The sequence below is a fragment of the Epargyreus clarus genome, unplaced genomic scaffold (genome assembly GCF_041222505.1).
Source record: "Epargyreus clarus isolate Ecla_fem2 unplaced genomic scaffold, WU_Ecla_fem_2.2 ptg000004l, whole genome shotgun sequence".
Taxonomy (NCBI): domain Eukaryota; kingdom Metazoa; phylum Arthropoda; class Insecta; order Lepidoptera; family Hesperiidae; genus Epargyreus; species Epargyreus clarus.
In genome coordinates this window covers 14508929-14526765 of record NW_027332212.1, presented here as the reverse complement: position 1 = coordinate 14526765, position 17837 = coordinate 14508929, and the positions used below count along the sequence as shown (strand labels likewise).

The 17837-nt window shown below is 38.5% G+C and overlaps 1 protein-coding gene across 1 annotated transcript; it reads right to left on the bottom strand.

The window, feature by feature from the left end:
• Positions 1-3138: 3138 nt before the first annotated feature.
• Positions 3139-17201, bottom strand: LOC140757647 (protein HID1). The gene is made up of 17 exons (XM_073093509.1): positions 17039-17201; positions 16762-16975; positions 15502-15650; positions 14857-14910; positions 13276-13475; positions 12680-12821; positions 12421-12492; positions 11893-12087; positions 11516-11606; positions 11014-11244; positions 10319-10483; positions 9828-9975; positions 9382-9485; positions 6917-7041; positions 6034-6242; positions 5302-5460; positions 3139-4860 (listed from the first exon to the last, which is right to left on the bottom strand). Exons 1-17 carry the CDS (start codon positions 17102-17104, stop codon positions 4797-4799), a joined length of 2388 nt encoding a protein of 795 aa, XP_072949610.1. The 5' UTR covers positions 17105-17201; the 3' UTR covers positions 3139-4796.
• Between the last annotated feature and the right edge of the window lie 636 nt (positions 17202-17837).

Below are 17837 nucleotides of genomic sequence, written 5' to 3'. Positions count from 1 at the left end.
GATTTTAAAAACACTACCATCTTAGAGCGTACGCTAAAATTTGCGCGGGGCTAAATTTGTGGGGACTGCGCCCCGGACAACGCTCAACTATTTGGTGATACCAGTAACAAATATTAAAATTACAATAAGTTAATGGAGAAATAAATACAATCCCTTTTGATACTTGCACATCATGAGCGTTGGTCATATGATTTTTCAATAATGATATGAGAGTACACTCGCGCCATTTTAGCGGACGCCCTTAGTTTTGCACAATACTGCTATTAGTATTTCTTTTAGTCATTCTGTCGGTATAAGCTATATTTTTAAAAGCTTGAACTGCCGCGCTGCGTGACGTGTTCGATGTTCGTAACAATGATATATGAGTAAATTCAGTGTTCAATACATAATTTTCGATATAGACATCGTTTTGTATAAATATTTGATGTTAAATTTATGGAAAACCTACTGTATAATTGTGTTTCATGTGTTGAATGATATATTAAAGAACATTTTAAATATACTTAAAAACAGTTCATACCATAAAATATCTCATGATACATCAGATTAATTTTGTTCTCTAAGCTATTTTGCATTATTTGTTAAATTATTTGCGATACTATTATGAGTCTCAATAATAAAACATTTTTAAGTATTGCAATTAAGTTGTCAAATTTTTTTTTTTTTTTTGGGAATGAATTGCAGATTCAAAGGGAAATTAATGAACAAGTTGTAAAAACAAAAATAAGAGTATTGGCAAATATTTATTTGATAAATAATTAAAATATATGACTGGAAATGAAAAGTGTAACATCATATTATACTTGTTGAATCTCTTCAATTTTTTGTATACCAAAGTTTTTCTTATATGGTGATCATGGATCCATATTATAACTTCAATTTTATGCATTCAATCTAATCTAAACATTATATAATTTGGTAACTACGAATAGGAGCTCAAATTGTGCCAATTATATTGACCAGCCCTATAGACTCAGTAGTAGTATATATATTTACTGAAGAGTAAAGATGGATTAAAGTGTTCTTTCATGTATTGTTTGTAGTCTAGATAAAATAGAATGTTGTCCAGTGATTAGATTAGATTGTATTGTAAGGAGTGAAAACAATGTAAGGAAATTGTTTAATATAATTTAAATATAATTTGTATACATAATATATAGGTCTCCCCCATTGAGGAGACCCATACCCAGCAGTGGTATAAAAGAAGTCGGTTAAAAAGGGTTGCAGCCAGCCATGTACTTATGTTAAATTACAATAAGTTAAACAAATTTATATTTTGTAAACTTGTGATCTCAAAATGCTTTTATTTTTACTTTAATTGCATATCTCTTTACTTTGACATTAATATTATAATTTATTTTATGTGATAAGTAGATATTCAATATAGATAAATGAATGTATTTATACAAATCTAGTCATTTTAGTGAATGTTTGTTTGTTTATGCATTGGTCTACAATGAAATGTTATTTTTGTATCGGACCTTAGAGGGGACAGATTGGTTTGTTATTGTAATGGAGGCTTGAAATAAATGTATAAATGTGTTGTATTGTTTTTCTTTTCCAGCAATTATTTCGACGAAAAACATGACAAATCTGTCTATATTATGTCTAATTTGTCCAAAGCTCTATCGTATTAATAAAAATTGTGGGAATATTTTCAATGAAAAATATTCGCTAAAATCATATAACAATAACGTCAAAAGGAATGTTAACTTGAAATTTTATTTGATAAACCTTTTTTCTCGCAACGTTTTCGATGAATTGGGAACCAGAATTTTCAATAAATGGAAATTGGCTTGGCAAAAAATAGTGCAAAGGATCAAGTCATATCTACTTTTTTCTTCTTTCCCTTTTCATATTGTTTTATAATATAAAATAAAAGTCCAAAATCCAAGCTCATATTTTCATATATTTCAAATCGATAACAATAAGTACATTAGAGATAACGTAAAATAAATAGATAAATTCTAAATTACATTAACTATCAACACAATAACTTACGTTACTTGGTGCACGGCGTGACGAGTGCTGGGTAATTTAGTCAAAACCAAATTGGAATGTCGATAATACAAAAATGAAAGTATGCAAATGACGCTATAAAAATATTTTCTTCCAATATATATTTATCAGCGTTCATATAAACTTCACATTCGCGAGATCCATTTTATACTAATTTTCATGAAAAATATATTTCAATTCAATATTCACTAGCGGAAAACTAAGGCCATATTTAGCTGCAGAATTCAGACCTTTAATCAATAAGTAGTTAGATCACAAAGATACACAAGAAAATTAATTTACATACATTAAAATCCTCAGTAAATGCAGATTTAGAGCTTACAAACAAACCAAGTAACAGACCATCATTACAAAAATGACTAGGCATAGTGGTTTAAAACAGACAATATATTTGATAGTATTAAATAGAAATACATATTTCTATATTTAACATGCGATTATATACTTGTAATAAATTGTTTCATTTATGTTTCTTTTTTTTCAAATAGTGCTTAAATAAATTTTATAAATACAGTAAAATTGATAAACGAAAATTTTCTGTATAAAAGTTAAGTTCTTTCAAATATACTATTTCATTTATTACATAAATATAAAAAGTCGATTTTAAAATCCAATCTACATGATTAGATTACTTAAAAAGTCATAAAAATGATAAAGCAAGCACAATATCACACGCAAAAAATATGCTTTATACAGTTAAAAATGCGCATAAATAAAAAGGGTTTTACACGCTAAAGTAATCAGTATTTAGCGGTAACCGTGTTTACGGTAAATTATTACTATATAATCATTATTATAAACTAAATCTTTCTTTATATCACGGCGTGCGTAAATTGACGTTTTACGCACGCTTCGCGTGCGCAAAACCCCCATTTCCGACCCCGTAATATAAAATTTTATACAACACGCGGACGAAAAATGTTTTTCTGACTCGTGTGATTGCAGTCCTCGCCTGCGGCTCGGCCTGCAAACTCACACTTGTCAGAAAAAAAATTTTCGTCCTCGTATTGTAATGTACTATTGTATTAAATGTTCATATTATTTTTTCATACTTTTACCGAAGGGATACAATTTCCCTATAAAAGTGTATTTGTATTAAATAAGATGGAAACCGCTCAATATGAAAAAATATTTAATTTCATCAGTAAATATTGGTTGACATACTGTCGTTTGTGTAAAATATTTAAATTTTGTATATTTAGTTACTTCATTCAATATAATAATATATACTATGAGCGTAGGGACTTTGTACCAAACGTTTTTCTTTTGCAGGGTTTTTTATTATAGTAAAAGTACTACTGTTAAAGTATCGCCATAAATTAAGACATTAAGGTTATCCATACACAAGGTAACTAACTCATGTAAGGATGCTGCCACGCCTGGACATCACGAGATCAGCAATCGACTGCTAAGTAAGCTAAGTAGTTGATACTTGTAATGCAAGTTACTTTGGGTAAAAATACATGCATTCGGTATTTTATTTAGACTTATATTATACTATTTTATATTGATTAACAAGAAACCACACCATTCATTAGCGAACAAGTTGATCAATTTTATAAGTATTTTCATTTGTATGGGTATGGCAGCGTCCTTAAATCGACAACAAAGGTAAAATGTACGCTATGTAATATTAAATATTATTACTTATTAATCAAAATAGCCTTCATAAATTTGCTAACAAAATATTAATAAGAACGAGAGCTGCAATACGAGTCAGTAGATAATTTAAATAATTTTAAATCTAGTCATAGGTAGTTAAAATAAAAATAAAATCTGTTTCTCTTTCACAAACAATATCCTATGAGGAAATTACGTAAAACAAAGTGTAAATCTTAAATCGAAGATAAAAATGACTAAAGTGGTTCAAGTTGGTTTATTAACTAAGGGGAGATTTTAAAGGGTGATTTACATTGACTTAATAACTAGCGGACGTCGGGTCTAATACTAAATGCACGAAAAAAGTACGAACACATTTTCTTCGGCATCTTGATTCAATATGTCATAGCCAGACATAACCATATCTTTATATATATATATATTTCTTATGTGCGTGTGTATGTCACTGAATTCCTCCTAAACGACTGGACTGATTTTGGTGAAATTTGTTGTGTGTGTTCAAGGGGACTTGAGAATGGTTTAGATTTACAATTTAGTCCGTGGGAAAAGGTATTTTTAATTCGTAAGTAGTTATAGAATCGGAAACTATGCATTTGATCAAGTGATGATCTTAAGCAATGTTGTTGTCCAAAAGCGCACGAGGGTTTGGGAGTTGGTAAGACCAATTTTCGACAGATGTCACCACTGTCATTCCAATGCAGGTACAAATTTTCCGTTTTATGTATGTCATATTATTTCTTTAAAAAGCGGGCGAAGCCGCGGGCACCACTAGTTTAATATAAGATTGTGATGACGAAAATACTCAATGGTATATATTATGTTTTATCTTAACCAATATAATGTTTTAACCAAACCGCTTAATTATAAACTTTATGAGGTACATTGGAATATAGTAAATTAGAGGTACCTACATTTTAATTTCAATTTTGAAAAGAGAGTTTTGTACAATTTCTGCGTTGAAGATGGAACTGTAGTCGTTTTGTGTCTATGGCGTCTCAAATGGACGCCATTGAATTTGTACCAATTTAGCTCTGGACATTTTTTCGTAGCAATCCGACGTCCACAAGTCGGTAGGTCAAAGTGAACAGAATGTACGAACACGTAAAGTTGTATGCTAATGGTATTGTACAGTGCTACGGGTAGGGGGCGCAGTGGGATCATACCCGCTGTATCTCGAACAGCTTCACGTCTGTGTCGTACCAGATTGGAGGGTCCACGTTTCTGTAAAATTATAAATTCATAATTGTACATTCGAATCGACAATATTGTACTATTATTGAGTGTTGTTAACTGGTTATTTAAATTTTACAAAGTTTTTCTGTATAAAATTCCACCGATATACGCTGAGCATTGTTGAGCATCTTGATATTCAATCCAAAGTTTTATTAAAGACATACGGAGTCCTTTTATTATTAGACGAAAAATATATTGACGTATGTTTATCTCCATAGATAAAAATACTTCCATATATATCAAAAAGCTCAACTTGCTAGCAGCTGGTCTTTATTCAATTGTAATCTTTTATTAGTTATTTTTCTGAACGCACATAAGAAATAGAAAAAGCAATAATTTTAATTTTTACGGTATGTAAGCAACTAGCTTATGAAGAAATAACTCAGAATATTTTAGTTAATGCGTGTGCATTGTTTACGGAGTAATTACCGTATGTAGATGACGCCCCACATGTAGGTGCGGAACCAGGCGGCGGTGCCGGCGTTGGCCTGGTACTTGCGGATGAGGATGGGGTGCGGCACCGGCAGCAGCCCCACCAGCGTGCCGTGCTGCAGGAACCGCAGGATCTCCGACTCGTCCGTCAAACCTCTGTATCACACACATAAATAAAATGTTAAACTAAATGAACATATTTTTTTTGAAGCAATAATGATTATTTAATTATAAGGTGAAACAATAATTGCGATTCTGTGGAAGGGTGTAAATTTATTAAATAAATAAGTTTCAAATAAGTAGGTTTGAAAAGTTTAGTTATAATTTGTTCATGTTCAACGAGAATAGCTTTTGCTAAATTATCATTGGTATGTCATTTTCCTATGTCCTATCCATTTATTTATTTATGAATCCAGGTACATATTTTGCTCGGTAAAAAATCTAAATGCCAATCTTTTAAAAAAATATGATATCTACTAGTACAGACGCTATATAATTGTTTAAATAAAAAAGCACTGCCTAAAAACCTTCACACCAAGCGCTCATCACATTTGCGCCTGTTCGCATACCGAGTGAATACCGACATCGAGGCGTGTAGGCATAACGGGCGTTCCGTGCGTTTGTATGAAGATAGAATACTGTATAGTATACTTATACTGTGGTTGTATGTTGTACCTTTAAAATTTCATCTCGACAGTTCCAATAAGTTCCGTAGTACGTGGCACTCACTTGTCGATGCAGATCTTCTCGACCTGCGGCACGAGCACCTGCAGCAGGCGCATGATGGTCTGCAGCGGCAGCCGCGCGCGCCACGCCGCCACCCACTCGCCCGACGGCCGCCAGCCCTCGCCCTCCGCCCCCGCGCCGCCCTCCGCCCCCGCGCCGCCCTCCGCCTCCGCGTCCGCTTCCGGCTCCTCCGTCACGCGGAGGCTGTTAGTCTGAAACCACACGACATTTTACTTTTTTTACCAGAGAATATAATGTTTTTAGAGCGTATTGGTGTATGTATGGCTTCTTTGGCAAACTTACAGCTCAAATGACTTGACCGTTTTTAATATAAGAGATTGCCGTTTTTAATATTGATTCAACAAAATTGAGGGAACAATCATAGACTATAATCTTAAAACTTATCGTTGTGTTTTCGTATTTAAAAGCATTTATAACTTGCCACTGTATATATACCTGTATCACAGTATACAAAGTGTATTCAAGTACATAACGTCACGAATTGTGACGTAACTCACGTGATTGACAGCTTCATTGTTTATTAGTGTACAGTATACTCACATCTGATGGCGTGCTGTACCTCTTATTAATACAGCACGTCATATCGACCTTTGCCAAATGTTATTGTCATTCGAACCTCCATTTGTTACCTTTTAATATGTATTGCGTTCTCGTGCGCATCGGTGTGAGGTAACGTATACGATGAGAAATATATGTTCATAACGTATGTGCACGTGCTTTACGTCACGCGTCGTGCACAGCATACATACATGCGTGACGGCGGGCTCCTGTGTCGCGCGGTCGGGGCAGTCCTCGCCGGCGGGTGGTCGTGTTCATAACGTGTGTGCACGTGCGTGACGTCACGCGTCGTGCACAGCATACATACATGCGTGACGGCGGGCTCCTGTGTCGCGCGGTCGGGGCAGTCCTCGCCGTCGCCGCTGCGGCGCGGCAGCAGCTGCTCACGCGCCGGCGGATGTGCAGACTCTCGTTCAGTCATCGCACCGATAGCTGCACAAAAGTTACAAGTTACATTCAATCTTTATAAATTTAATTATGTGCTATTAGTTCGTATAATAAAAAGGATCTTAAACAATATATTTATGTGGTTGTCTATTACGAAATTAATGTAGCTTATTAAACATATTTTAATTATATGTTACAAAAATTCATTTCTATGAGAAAAATTGCAGTTTACAAAATAACAAAACGGATGGATAACACCTCTATATGTTTTACTGCTAAGGATTTATGCTTACATAATAAGCGAAAGGATTAATTTTGTAAATGATTAAGATTTTTAATTAGTCAAAGGCATATTCAATTACACTTAAATCAAGAAAAGTGAACATAAAATCCAGAAACAATTAAATTAAAAGTATAATTACTAATTTTACAATAATATCTACAATAACTACAGGTATAAAATTATGTTACAATGAGTTAAGGTTACTAGCAAATGTGTCGAAAATACGTTACTTAATTGTAGCCATATTATACACATATTTTTTTATTATATAAAATGAGTTTCAATGCGCGTATACTATGTAAATACAGAGTATATGTATGTTACATGTGTTTATTTTTTAATTTAAAACGAGCTTTATAATATACCTGTATAGCTGCGAGGGTTAGTCCGCGTAAAACTGCTAGTCCGCTCTAAATATAGAAATGAATAGCGTCGCCATAGCAAATTGTATGACAACACCTGCTCGCAACGACTTCAGAATGCACTAGCAGTTTGGCGCGGACTCTACATGTGTCGGGTGTCGGGTGTGGGGTATGGGATGTGTATGGGCTAGCGATAGTTACCGGGCGTGTCGGGCAGCGTGGGGTTGAGCGTACCCGGCTCCGCGTATATATGTGGGGTGTGTATGGGCTAGCGATAGTTACCGGGCGTGTCGGGCAGCGTGGGGTTGAGCGTACCCGGCTCCGCGTATATATGTGGGGTGTGTATGGGCTAGCGATAGTTACCGGGCGTGTCGGGCAGCGTGGGGTTGAGCGTACCCGGCTCCGCGTATATATGTGGGGTGTGTATGGGCTAGCGATAGTTACCGGGCGTGTCGGGCAGCGTGGGGTTGAGCGTACCCGGCTCCGCGTATATATGTGGGGTGTGTATGGGCTAGCGATAGTTACCGGGCGTGTCGGGCAGCGTGGGGTTGAGCGTACCCGGCTCCGCGTATATATGTGGGGTGTGTATGGGCTAGCGATAGTTACCGGGCGTGTCGGGCAGCGTGGGGTTGAGCGTACCCGGCTCCGCGTATATATGTGGGGTGTGTATGGGCTAGCGATAGTTACCGGGCGTGTCGGGCAGCGTGGGGTTGAGCGTACCCGGCTCCGCGTATATATGTGGGGTGTGTATGGGCTAGCGATAGTTACCGGGCGTGTCGGGCAGCGTGGGGTTGAGCGTACCCGGCTCCGCGTATATATGTGGGGTGTGTATGGGCTAGCGATAGTTACCGGGCGTGTCGGGCAGCGTGGGGTTGAGCGTACCCGGCTCCGCGTATATATGTGGGGTGTGTATGGGCTAGCGATAGTTACCGGGCGTGTCGGGCAGCGTGGGGTTGAGCGTACCCGGCTCCGCGTATATATGTGGGGTGTGTATGGGCTAGCGATAGTTACCGGGCGTGTCGGGCAGCGTGGGGTTGAGCGTACCCGGCTCCGCGTATATATGTGGGGTGTGTATGGGCTAGCGATAGTTACCGGGCGTGTCGGGCAGCGTGGGGTTGAGCGTACCCGGCTCCGCGTATATATGTGGGGTGTGTATGGGCTAGCGATAGTTACCGGGCGTGTCGGGCAGCGTGGGGTTGAGCGTACCCGGCTCCGCGTATATATGTGGGGTGTGTATGGGCTAGCGATAGTTACCGGGCGTGTCGGGCAGCGTGGGGTTGAGCGTACCCGGCTCCGCGTATATATGTGGGGTGTGTATGGGCTAGCGATAGTTACCGGGCGTGTCGGGCAGCGTGGGGTTGAGCGTACCCGGCTCCGCGTATATATGTGGGGTGTGTATGGGCTAGCGATAGTTACCGGGCGTGTCGGGCAGCGTGGGGTTGAGCGTACCCGGCTCCGCGTATATATGTGGGGTGTGTATGGGCTAGCGATAGTTACCGGGCGTGTCGGGCAGCGTGGGGTTGAGCGTACCCGGCTCCGCGTATATATGTGGGGTGTGTATGGGCTAGCGATAGTTACCGGGCGTGTCGGGCAGCGTGGGGTTGAGCGTACCCGGCTCCGCGTATATATGTGGGGTGTGTATGGGCTAGCGATAGTTACCGGGCGTGTCGGGCAGCGTGGGGTTGAGCGTACCCGGCTCCGCGTATATATGTGGGGTGTGTATGGGCTAGCGATAGTTACCGGGCGTGTCGGGCAGCGTGGGGTTGAGCGTACCCGGCTCCGCGGGCTGCGCCGGCCGCGAGCCCTCCATCGCCGCCTCCGCCAGCGACTCCGCGCTGCGGGACCTAAAGACAATTCGATCATTTTACTATTACACATCTCATTTATCTGCGGATATTCGAAGACGAACAACACACGTCTGTATTAATACTTATGTTTCAAAATATGGTTTGAATTAAAAATTTAGAATTATTCCAATATGATCATCAATATATCGGGGAACCGAATTCCCAGATCATATTAGGATTCATATCCAGAAATGTATATTTCTAAGATATTAATACCTTTTTAAAGCGACAGCCTCAGCCACGTCTGTGGTGACAACTTTTTACAAGCCGTCAAGTGTACAGTTTCCTCCTTGAGGTCGGCCACAGCTACGTTGCTACCCCTTATGACTAAGTCGGTACCTGGGCAGCACCTTGGCGCCGGCGGGGCGGCCCTTGCCCTGCGCGGCGGCCAGCGAGCGCGCGATGGCGGCCCGCTCGTGCGGCAGGTTGGCCAGCCCGTGGAACACGGCCCGCTTGCGGATTATCGTGTACACCAAGTTGGAGTTGCCTAAGACATACAAAAAATGTTTAAAGGTAAAAAATAAGATACAATCAGTAAGGATCGACTGAGGAAGTTCCACCTCCAAACCTATTTCTAGAGTAACTGATCTTCTTACTCTTCATAAGTGGAAACGCTTTCTGTGATCAGCTCCACATAGAACTCCGGTTCTATTTGGATTTAGTTACAGTTGGACCATGGGCGGCAGTGGTCACTGACCAACAGGTGAACTGCATGTTTGTTCGATATTACAATTTTCGAAAAAGCTTACATTTTTTTATTACGAAGTTCAGCACCATAGCCAGTGATGACTACTTCTTAGAAGTAATTATTTTAAACCGCAATCTCTCACCATCAAACTGATACTGTATGATGTTGTTGAACATCTCGAGCAGGAAGAACACGAGGTGGTGGTTCTGCGGCCGCGAGAACAGGAACCACGGCGTGCTGAACGCCTCCAGCAGGTGCAGCAGCTTGGTGGACGCCACCATCGACAGCGTCTTCAGGTAGGGAGACACTGGAACATGGCATAGGGTTTAATATCATACCTTATATGGTATATGCACGATTTTTCTGATTATTCCTGTCAATTTGACTAAAGTAAAGTGTGATAATGAAGTTCTAAAAGACCATTTTTGTCAGCATTTATTTGTTTATAAAAAAGTAATGTATGCACAGTCTACTATTTTAACATAAATAACTAATTTTGATGTTACCTTGAAGACCAAGTTGGACGCCTCGTATAAGCGTCTCCCGTCGTGGATTAAGTGGATTTGTTGCTTTAATGTGCATGGGCCTATTCTTACAGTGAGAAGGATTATGTCACAGTCCACTGCTCTGGCCGTGTGCAAGTGGTCACACATTTTATTCTTTAAAATCTCTCAAACATGTTGTTAGAAACAATGCCTTTATTGTTATAGCAAGTGATAATTACGATACGTATCTGGGCTTTGAATCTCAAACTCCCTGACTAAGACAGGCCGAGTTTATATCCTACTCTTCTTCTAGCGCAAGCAAGGTATGGACCTTAGGGTACACACAACTCACCATTGACCAGGATGGTGAGGAGACAGTCGAACAGCGGCTGCAGACGCTGGTGGCCGGTGGTGATGACCTTGTGGAACACCACCACCAGCAGGTCCGCGTGCGTGCCCGTAAACACCGGGATGTCCATGGGCACGGCGGCCGCGTACGGCTTGTTCAGCCGGACGCCGAAGTTGCGCTCCCCTGACAGCAGGAGCAGGATGAACACCCCGATGTGCATGAGGCCCACTCGAGCTGGTGGTATAAGTTTATATTTAAGCCATATTAAATAGAAATTAGCATATGGAAGGGAAGTAGCAAATGAAACATAAGTTATTTGAGAGAGTGGTCACATCAGGTGTAGATAAATTAAGGTTTTACGTAAGATGTAAGTGAAAGTGAAATCCAAATAGTTTTAGTACTTTTTAAAATTAACCTGTAGGATCAATCATACAGACAGTCAAATAGACATAAACATAATAATTAATTAATTGCTTGAGGCTATTCTCGACCTCATCACACTTACACTGATCAGCTCGGGAGTCGTTCAAGTGGTATAAAATAGGCACCAGTACTTCCAAAACGTCGCTGCTCTTCAGTACATAGTACATGAATTTCTGCAAACAAATGAACATCTTTAAATAACACGATACACACACACACTTATAACTGAATGAACAAGAGATAAACATATTTTTGGATTTTCGAAGTTCGTGTTTTCCAAAATGTCTCATTTGATTTAAAGAATAAAACTTTATCAAACGTGAGTCCTCAAAATAGTAGGAATTTATTAGTTGCATAAATTAATATATGCAACTAATAAATACTTGCATTGACACTTATTTCTCGTATTATATTCAACTCCTGGAACCTTCTAGAACTCCTCACCCCCACGCAGCCTACCTTGTTGTAGTCGCACATCTTCCAGAACAGCACGAGCAGCTCCTGGTGCAGCGCCACCTTCTTGGCGGAGTTGGGCAGGTAGGTCTGCGCCAGCGGGTTGTTCAGCAGCCGCGTCACGCCGCGCAGCACCAGCTGGAAGTCCTCGTCGCGGTGGATGCGGGACAGGTAGTTGATGAACAGGTTGTCCGGGAGACTCTGTGAGAGATAATACGAGTTTAATTCATTGAATGAATGGATTTGAAATCTGATTGCAGAAAAGCAGAGGTAGACGGTATCTGAAGAAAGACTTAATGAATGACGATTCATGTGAAGTGGTCCTATTACTGACCAACACGGAATGGGTTCAATCCCTAATTCAATCCCTATTCAGGAAATGGTTCCAAATATCTGAATGATATATTTAGATTTCTGTCCTGGATCTAGTTCTGGATATTTATGTATTCATCTTTGTGTCTGTGCATGGCGCCTACACTCAAGAAATTCTAGTGTAACTTCAGGAAGAACTAATCATTATACATATCTTCTAACCTCATCTGAGTCTTCATTAACAGCATTGCTTGTGTCATGATCTAACGTGACGATCAGAATTTGTAGCGCTACCTGCAAATAATAAATATTATTTCATTATCGTTTCTACATTTTAATTGGTAAAAATATATGATAATATTTCAAGGTAAATTATATGGCTTCAAGGTAAAGTTTATGGCATTTATTTGTTCATCTTAATTTTTTCGAATGTATGATTTGTATGAAATGTATGACTGTTTATTTAAAAAAATGAACTCACCTCAACCAAGGGTTCAAGGGTGTCTGCAAACAACAGATGGTTATACGGCAAGCCAAGTCCCACGGGATCATATGAACACACTGTGTTGAGGAGAGATGTGAATAAGGGTAGCGCATGTCTGTTATCTGGACTGGTTAGATATCTGAAAGAAAGAAATACTGATTATTATTGAGTCCAAATTCAATTTAAAAGTTAATAATGAAAAGACCTTTATGAAATATATTTAATAACAAGTGATAAAATTATATTATTGATAATTTGAATTTGGTAGAACCCTCTGTGATTCGGCTTCGGCAGCACCACCATCACACCTATTTCTACCTTATAATAGCAGTGATAAGCGCTGCTGTTTTGGTTTCAAGGGTGTGGTTATTGAGACATACTTTTTCGAGGCTTCTCAGCCTAGTTCTCAGGGTCACATCTAATGCCGACCTTAGTTAGGGAACTAATCTTATCTGGAGTTAGTTTCAGATTTCCATGGGTGATAGAAGCCACCTACCATCAGGTGGACTGCATGCTCGTCTGCTATTCCTATCGTGCGATCGGAGTCAAACCACAAAGCGTTCTACCACTTTCGAGAACTTTAGTATACTAACGCGATCCACTTGTTGTGATGCGTGGCGGCGTGGTGCGCGGGGCGGTAGATGGTCTCGCTGAAGCAGGTGAGCAGCAGCCGCAGCAGCTCCGCGCGCGCCGCCTCGTGCGCCGCGCAGCGCGCCGGCGAGCGCGCGAAGCCGACCCCGCCCGCCCAGATGTACTCGCAGCTGTCCAGGGAGGAGAGTTCCTCTGCTCGCTCCTGGGGTGACAGGTAACACACGGTTGATGGATATAGTTCACGCCAGACTTCTAATCCATTCTGAAGTTGTTGCGCGCAGGTTTAGTTAGCATATACGTAAGGGCAGCGGACGGGTGGCTGAGGGGTCCCGCGGTATCTTTATCCCGCTAATATCTACAATTTGCTACATCGTCTCATTTCTATGTTCAAAGCGGACTAGGAGTTTGGCGCGGACTTTACTAGATGCACTCGCAGCTGTCCAGGGCCGACACTTCTACTTGCTCCTGGGTGACATACGTCTGATAGACGTATACGCAGTGGCGGACTAAGCTCGTCGGAAGCCCAGGGAGGAAAATTTGAATGAGGCCTCCAGTCTAAGAAAATGACTTAATTTTTCAAGCTTGTAAAATTTTAAAAATCTCTCAGTACCAGAGACCTAGGACCAAAATCCGTCGGTGCTGTTATAAAACCGCACATAGATATCCGATTAAGATAACATATTCATCACTTTTTGGCCTAACTATAATATATCTTCTGGATACTCAATTATAAACAGCAGGTTAGTACCTACATACACACACATCACTAGCACAGATTAATAAATAGTATCACTAGTGTGATGTGCCGCATATTCGATTTCTCTTGACAAGAAGCGGCAAGTCTGCTTCCGATTCGTACAAATTTTAACACCAATATTTCCCCCAAGTAGTTTTTATCTTATCTTGCTATAACTATTATTTAGACTAAGCTGCAAGCTGTAGTGACCAACCACTTAATACATACTTATGTTATCATACAATATTTACTATTATATAATAAGCTGAAAATGAATGCGAAATATTATTATTAGGGTTGCAATCACATGGCATTCCCTACTGGGTGCAACTGCTTTTCATGTCCTACTCTCTGATATCTTTATTTATCTAAGGTCCTACTATGGCATGAGTCCCTCTCCACAATGGAAGTTGAATAGAAGAAAAGAAAGTTGAAAATAAACTCTGCCTTGTTGCTACAATGTGTATTAGTAGAGAATAATAGTACTAATAAAGTACTCTTATTGGTGGCCAAACTGTGTTAGATGTTTTCATCCTCCTCATAAGACCTAAGTTGAGGTCTAACAACAGCTATCCTATTATAACACATGGTACCTGAACGTCTAACCACGGCAGCGCACATGACTTGTTCAGCAACTAGTGGTTGCCCATCTAACTTCCGACCTCATCTGATGTTGCTTAACTTTGTAGAATAATCGAGCGCACATACACGCGCATATCATACTTATGCATATGTGTGTATTTCTCACTGGTTCTACATAAATGTAAGTTCCCCATACTGCACCTCCAAACAAATGTATTGATGAACAAATAAGATTAAACACTACTATCATATAATCAATACTCACCGGCCCTGATCTCTTAGTACTTGCTACTGTGAAGTCCGGACAAAACAGGAGGTCCTGGGGATTTAATAAAATGTTACCACAAAATTATATTTTTTATATTATACAAAGTTATAAAAAAATATTATTTTGTGGTGTGTATATTATACAAAGTTTATTAATGTGGTATTTAAATCATATATTTTATTTTTATTCTTCAATAATCTTTATGCATAAAAGGGACTTATCTCTTGTTTTTACAAAAGAATTAATTAATGACTTTGGTGACTTCAAAAATGTACAAGATTAATACTTAATGGAAGTCAAATTTAGCAAAATGAATTATATAATTCTATGCATTCTTTATTGGAACAGTAGTGTATTAGAATAAGGTACACTTTTTAACAAAATATAGTTATGTTCTAAATATTTTTCAACAAATTTTAAAGATTTATACAGATTGATGCCAAACAATGGTGGCATGGTTAAATTACCTTTTATGGCTCTCTATGTATACCAGAACAGTCAATATTAGTCAATATCAAGAATAATTCATATAGGCAAATAACTAGTAACAGGTGTTCTTAATTTATTCTATTGGGTAAATAAGGATATCAGTTTATAAAATTATAATTTCAAATGTTTAAACAAAAGGCAAGACATACTTACACAAACAGCATTAATAAGAGATTGTGCGAGGGGCACTGACTCATTCTCCACAGCAGCTGCTGGCAGGGAAGACCAGAAGTAGCTGTGCCACTCTGGATCCTCTAGCATGTATGGCAACACTCTTGTTAGGAGACGGGCACAGTTTAAGGCTGGAAAATAATTTGGAAAGAATTGGTTTCACTTTTGTAAATAGTGATAAAATACATAATTATTTCATTAGTGATTAGCTACCCTGTTCCATTGCAGAGCACTGGTCTCTCACCAATAATTGGAGAGCCTTAGAGGAATATCACAAAGCTCCTATGCAGACTAAGGCTAACTAGTAATAGTATGTGCAATGGATATCTTTGCTAATTTGTTATGCTCATCAATCTACTAATTTATTTGCAGCTAGTCATTATCTATATTATGTAAAATAGTTATTTTTTATCTATCCATAATAGGTGGGTATTTAGGCATAAAAATCATTAAAAAATATAATACACTTTGTATGGTATACTATAAAGTGATTAAATGTCTGTAACCAAACTAAATCAAATATTCATTTTTCATACTCTATTTTATTGTAAAAACTCTTATTGCAAAATAATATCCATGCTATATAATATAAAATTCTGCTTAGTAAGCACTAGTAGGAAAATGACTTCGGATTATGTGAATCTTTTGTTATTTTGAGTCATGCCTCTATGATACATACAAATAAATTGGAAATTCATCTGTAAAATTAATTTACATGCAAAATTCCAAATAAGTTCATAACATAGTTATTTATAAAATTACCATTCAATGAATAATTTATTCAATGTAGATTGTATTCAATGTAGTTACAGCAACTACAACATACATAAAGAGGATTTTTTTTAAGGTTCAACTACCATATACCATATCACTGCCACACCAGTTACTGGCTTATGAAAGAATGGAGCACTACTGCATTAGTTTAAATATTTATCATACAAATATTTCTGTGTTAGTTAGTGTTCTTGTGACACAGTTATTTCTGTGCGACTAGAACATAGGACTAGACAGCTACAGTACCAATTTAATGCTAAGAGACTTCAGCAAATCTTAGCAGACATTAGCAGTACTTTTGGAGGAAGTGGTATTTGTTATGTTATTAACTATTGGCATACTTTTAATACTAAATCAGATCTGTGACCTCATAGTATTAAAAATCTTACAATTGCTATTCCAACAAATAGCACAAATAAAACATTATGAAATCTCTACTAAAATATTAGCGTTCTAACTAACACCTACCGGTCTGTTGTTCGCGCTGCGTCCTACAGCTGCTGTCGACAGTCTTGACCAACTTTTCAACGGCCTTGTACACAAGCATCGCCAGATTGTTCGGCGACTCCTCCCGGAGCGCGCGGATCTCCGCCCCGGGGACCAGCGCAAACACATCTTGCACGTTCGTCACGCTCTCCGACCAGAATTGGTCCCAGAATGCATCATCACTCGAATCGATGGGCTAAAACAAACTTTAATCAATAATCAGCCAACATATTAACAGTACAAATGTCCATCCACCCACCTGCGACTTCGAAGTAAGCTGCACAACCGCCTTCCGAAAGTTCAACTTCGTGTCAGCATTACCCATTTCAACGATCGCCTTTACTGTATCCCGAAAACAATAAATTCATTTCCTACATACGTCCGCACAAAACAAAAATGAATTTGACAGTAATACGATTGACAAATTTGACAGTGACGTTTTTTAAGTTTATGGAACGTCATAATTTGATTTTTTTACGCTGAATGTTACTATACTTTACCATTAGTTTTAAAATTGCCACATATTTTCTTAAATATTTTTTTTAAGTCGTAAGTGTATTATAGATCAATCATTTTAAAGTATCGTAGTTACTTTGCTAGTTAATAATGTATGAAACAAACTAGGTAACTAGTAATACTAGGTAACTTATTTCTTAAAAAAAATGTCTTTGTACACACGGGTACGGCAGTAGGGAATCGACGTAGAAAAATCAATAATATTAACATCAATGTTAACATCGATAAAGGACAATTATCGATCTGAAAAATGAATTTTCACACATTTACACAATTCTCAGCTATTTAGAGCTTTAAGACATATAGCAGTTATAGAAACTAGTGGGTTTCTGACCTGAGAGGATACTTGTATCTCAATAGAGAGATAGTAATGCGTTTACGACAACAATCTTACAGGAGCAGAGGGAAAAATGAATTTATGTTTTTTAGTTCACTTGACAGAAAATTGTTAATAAGTTAACATTATTATGCTAACAATTGCGCCTGTCCTATTCAGAATCAGAACGCATGAATGGAAAATATTCCTAACATTGATGAATATT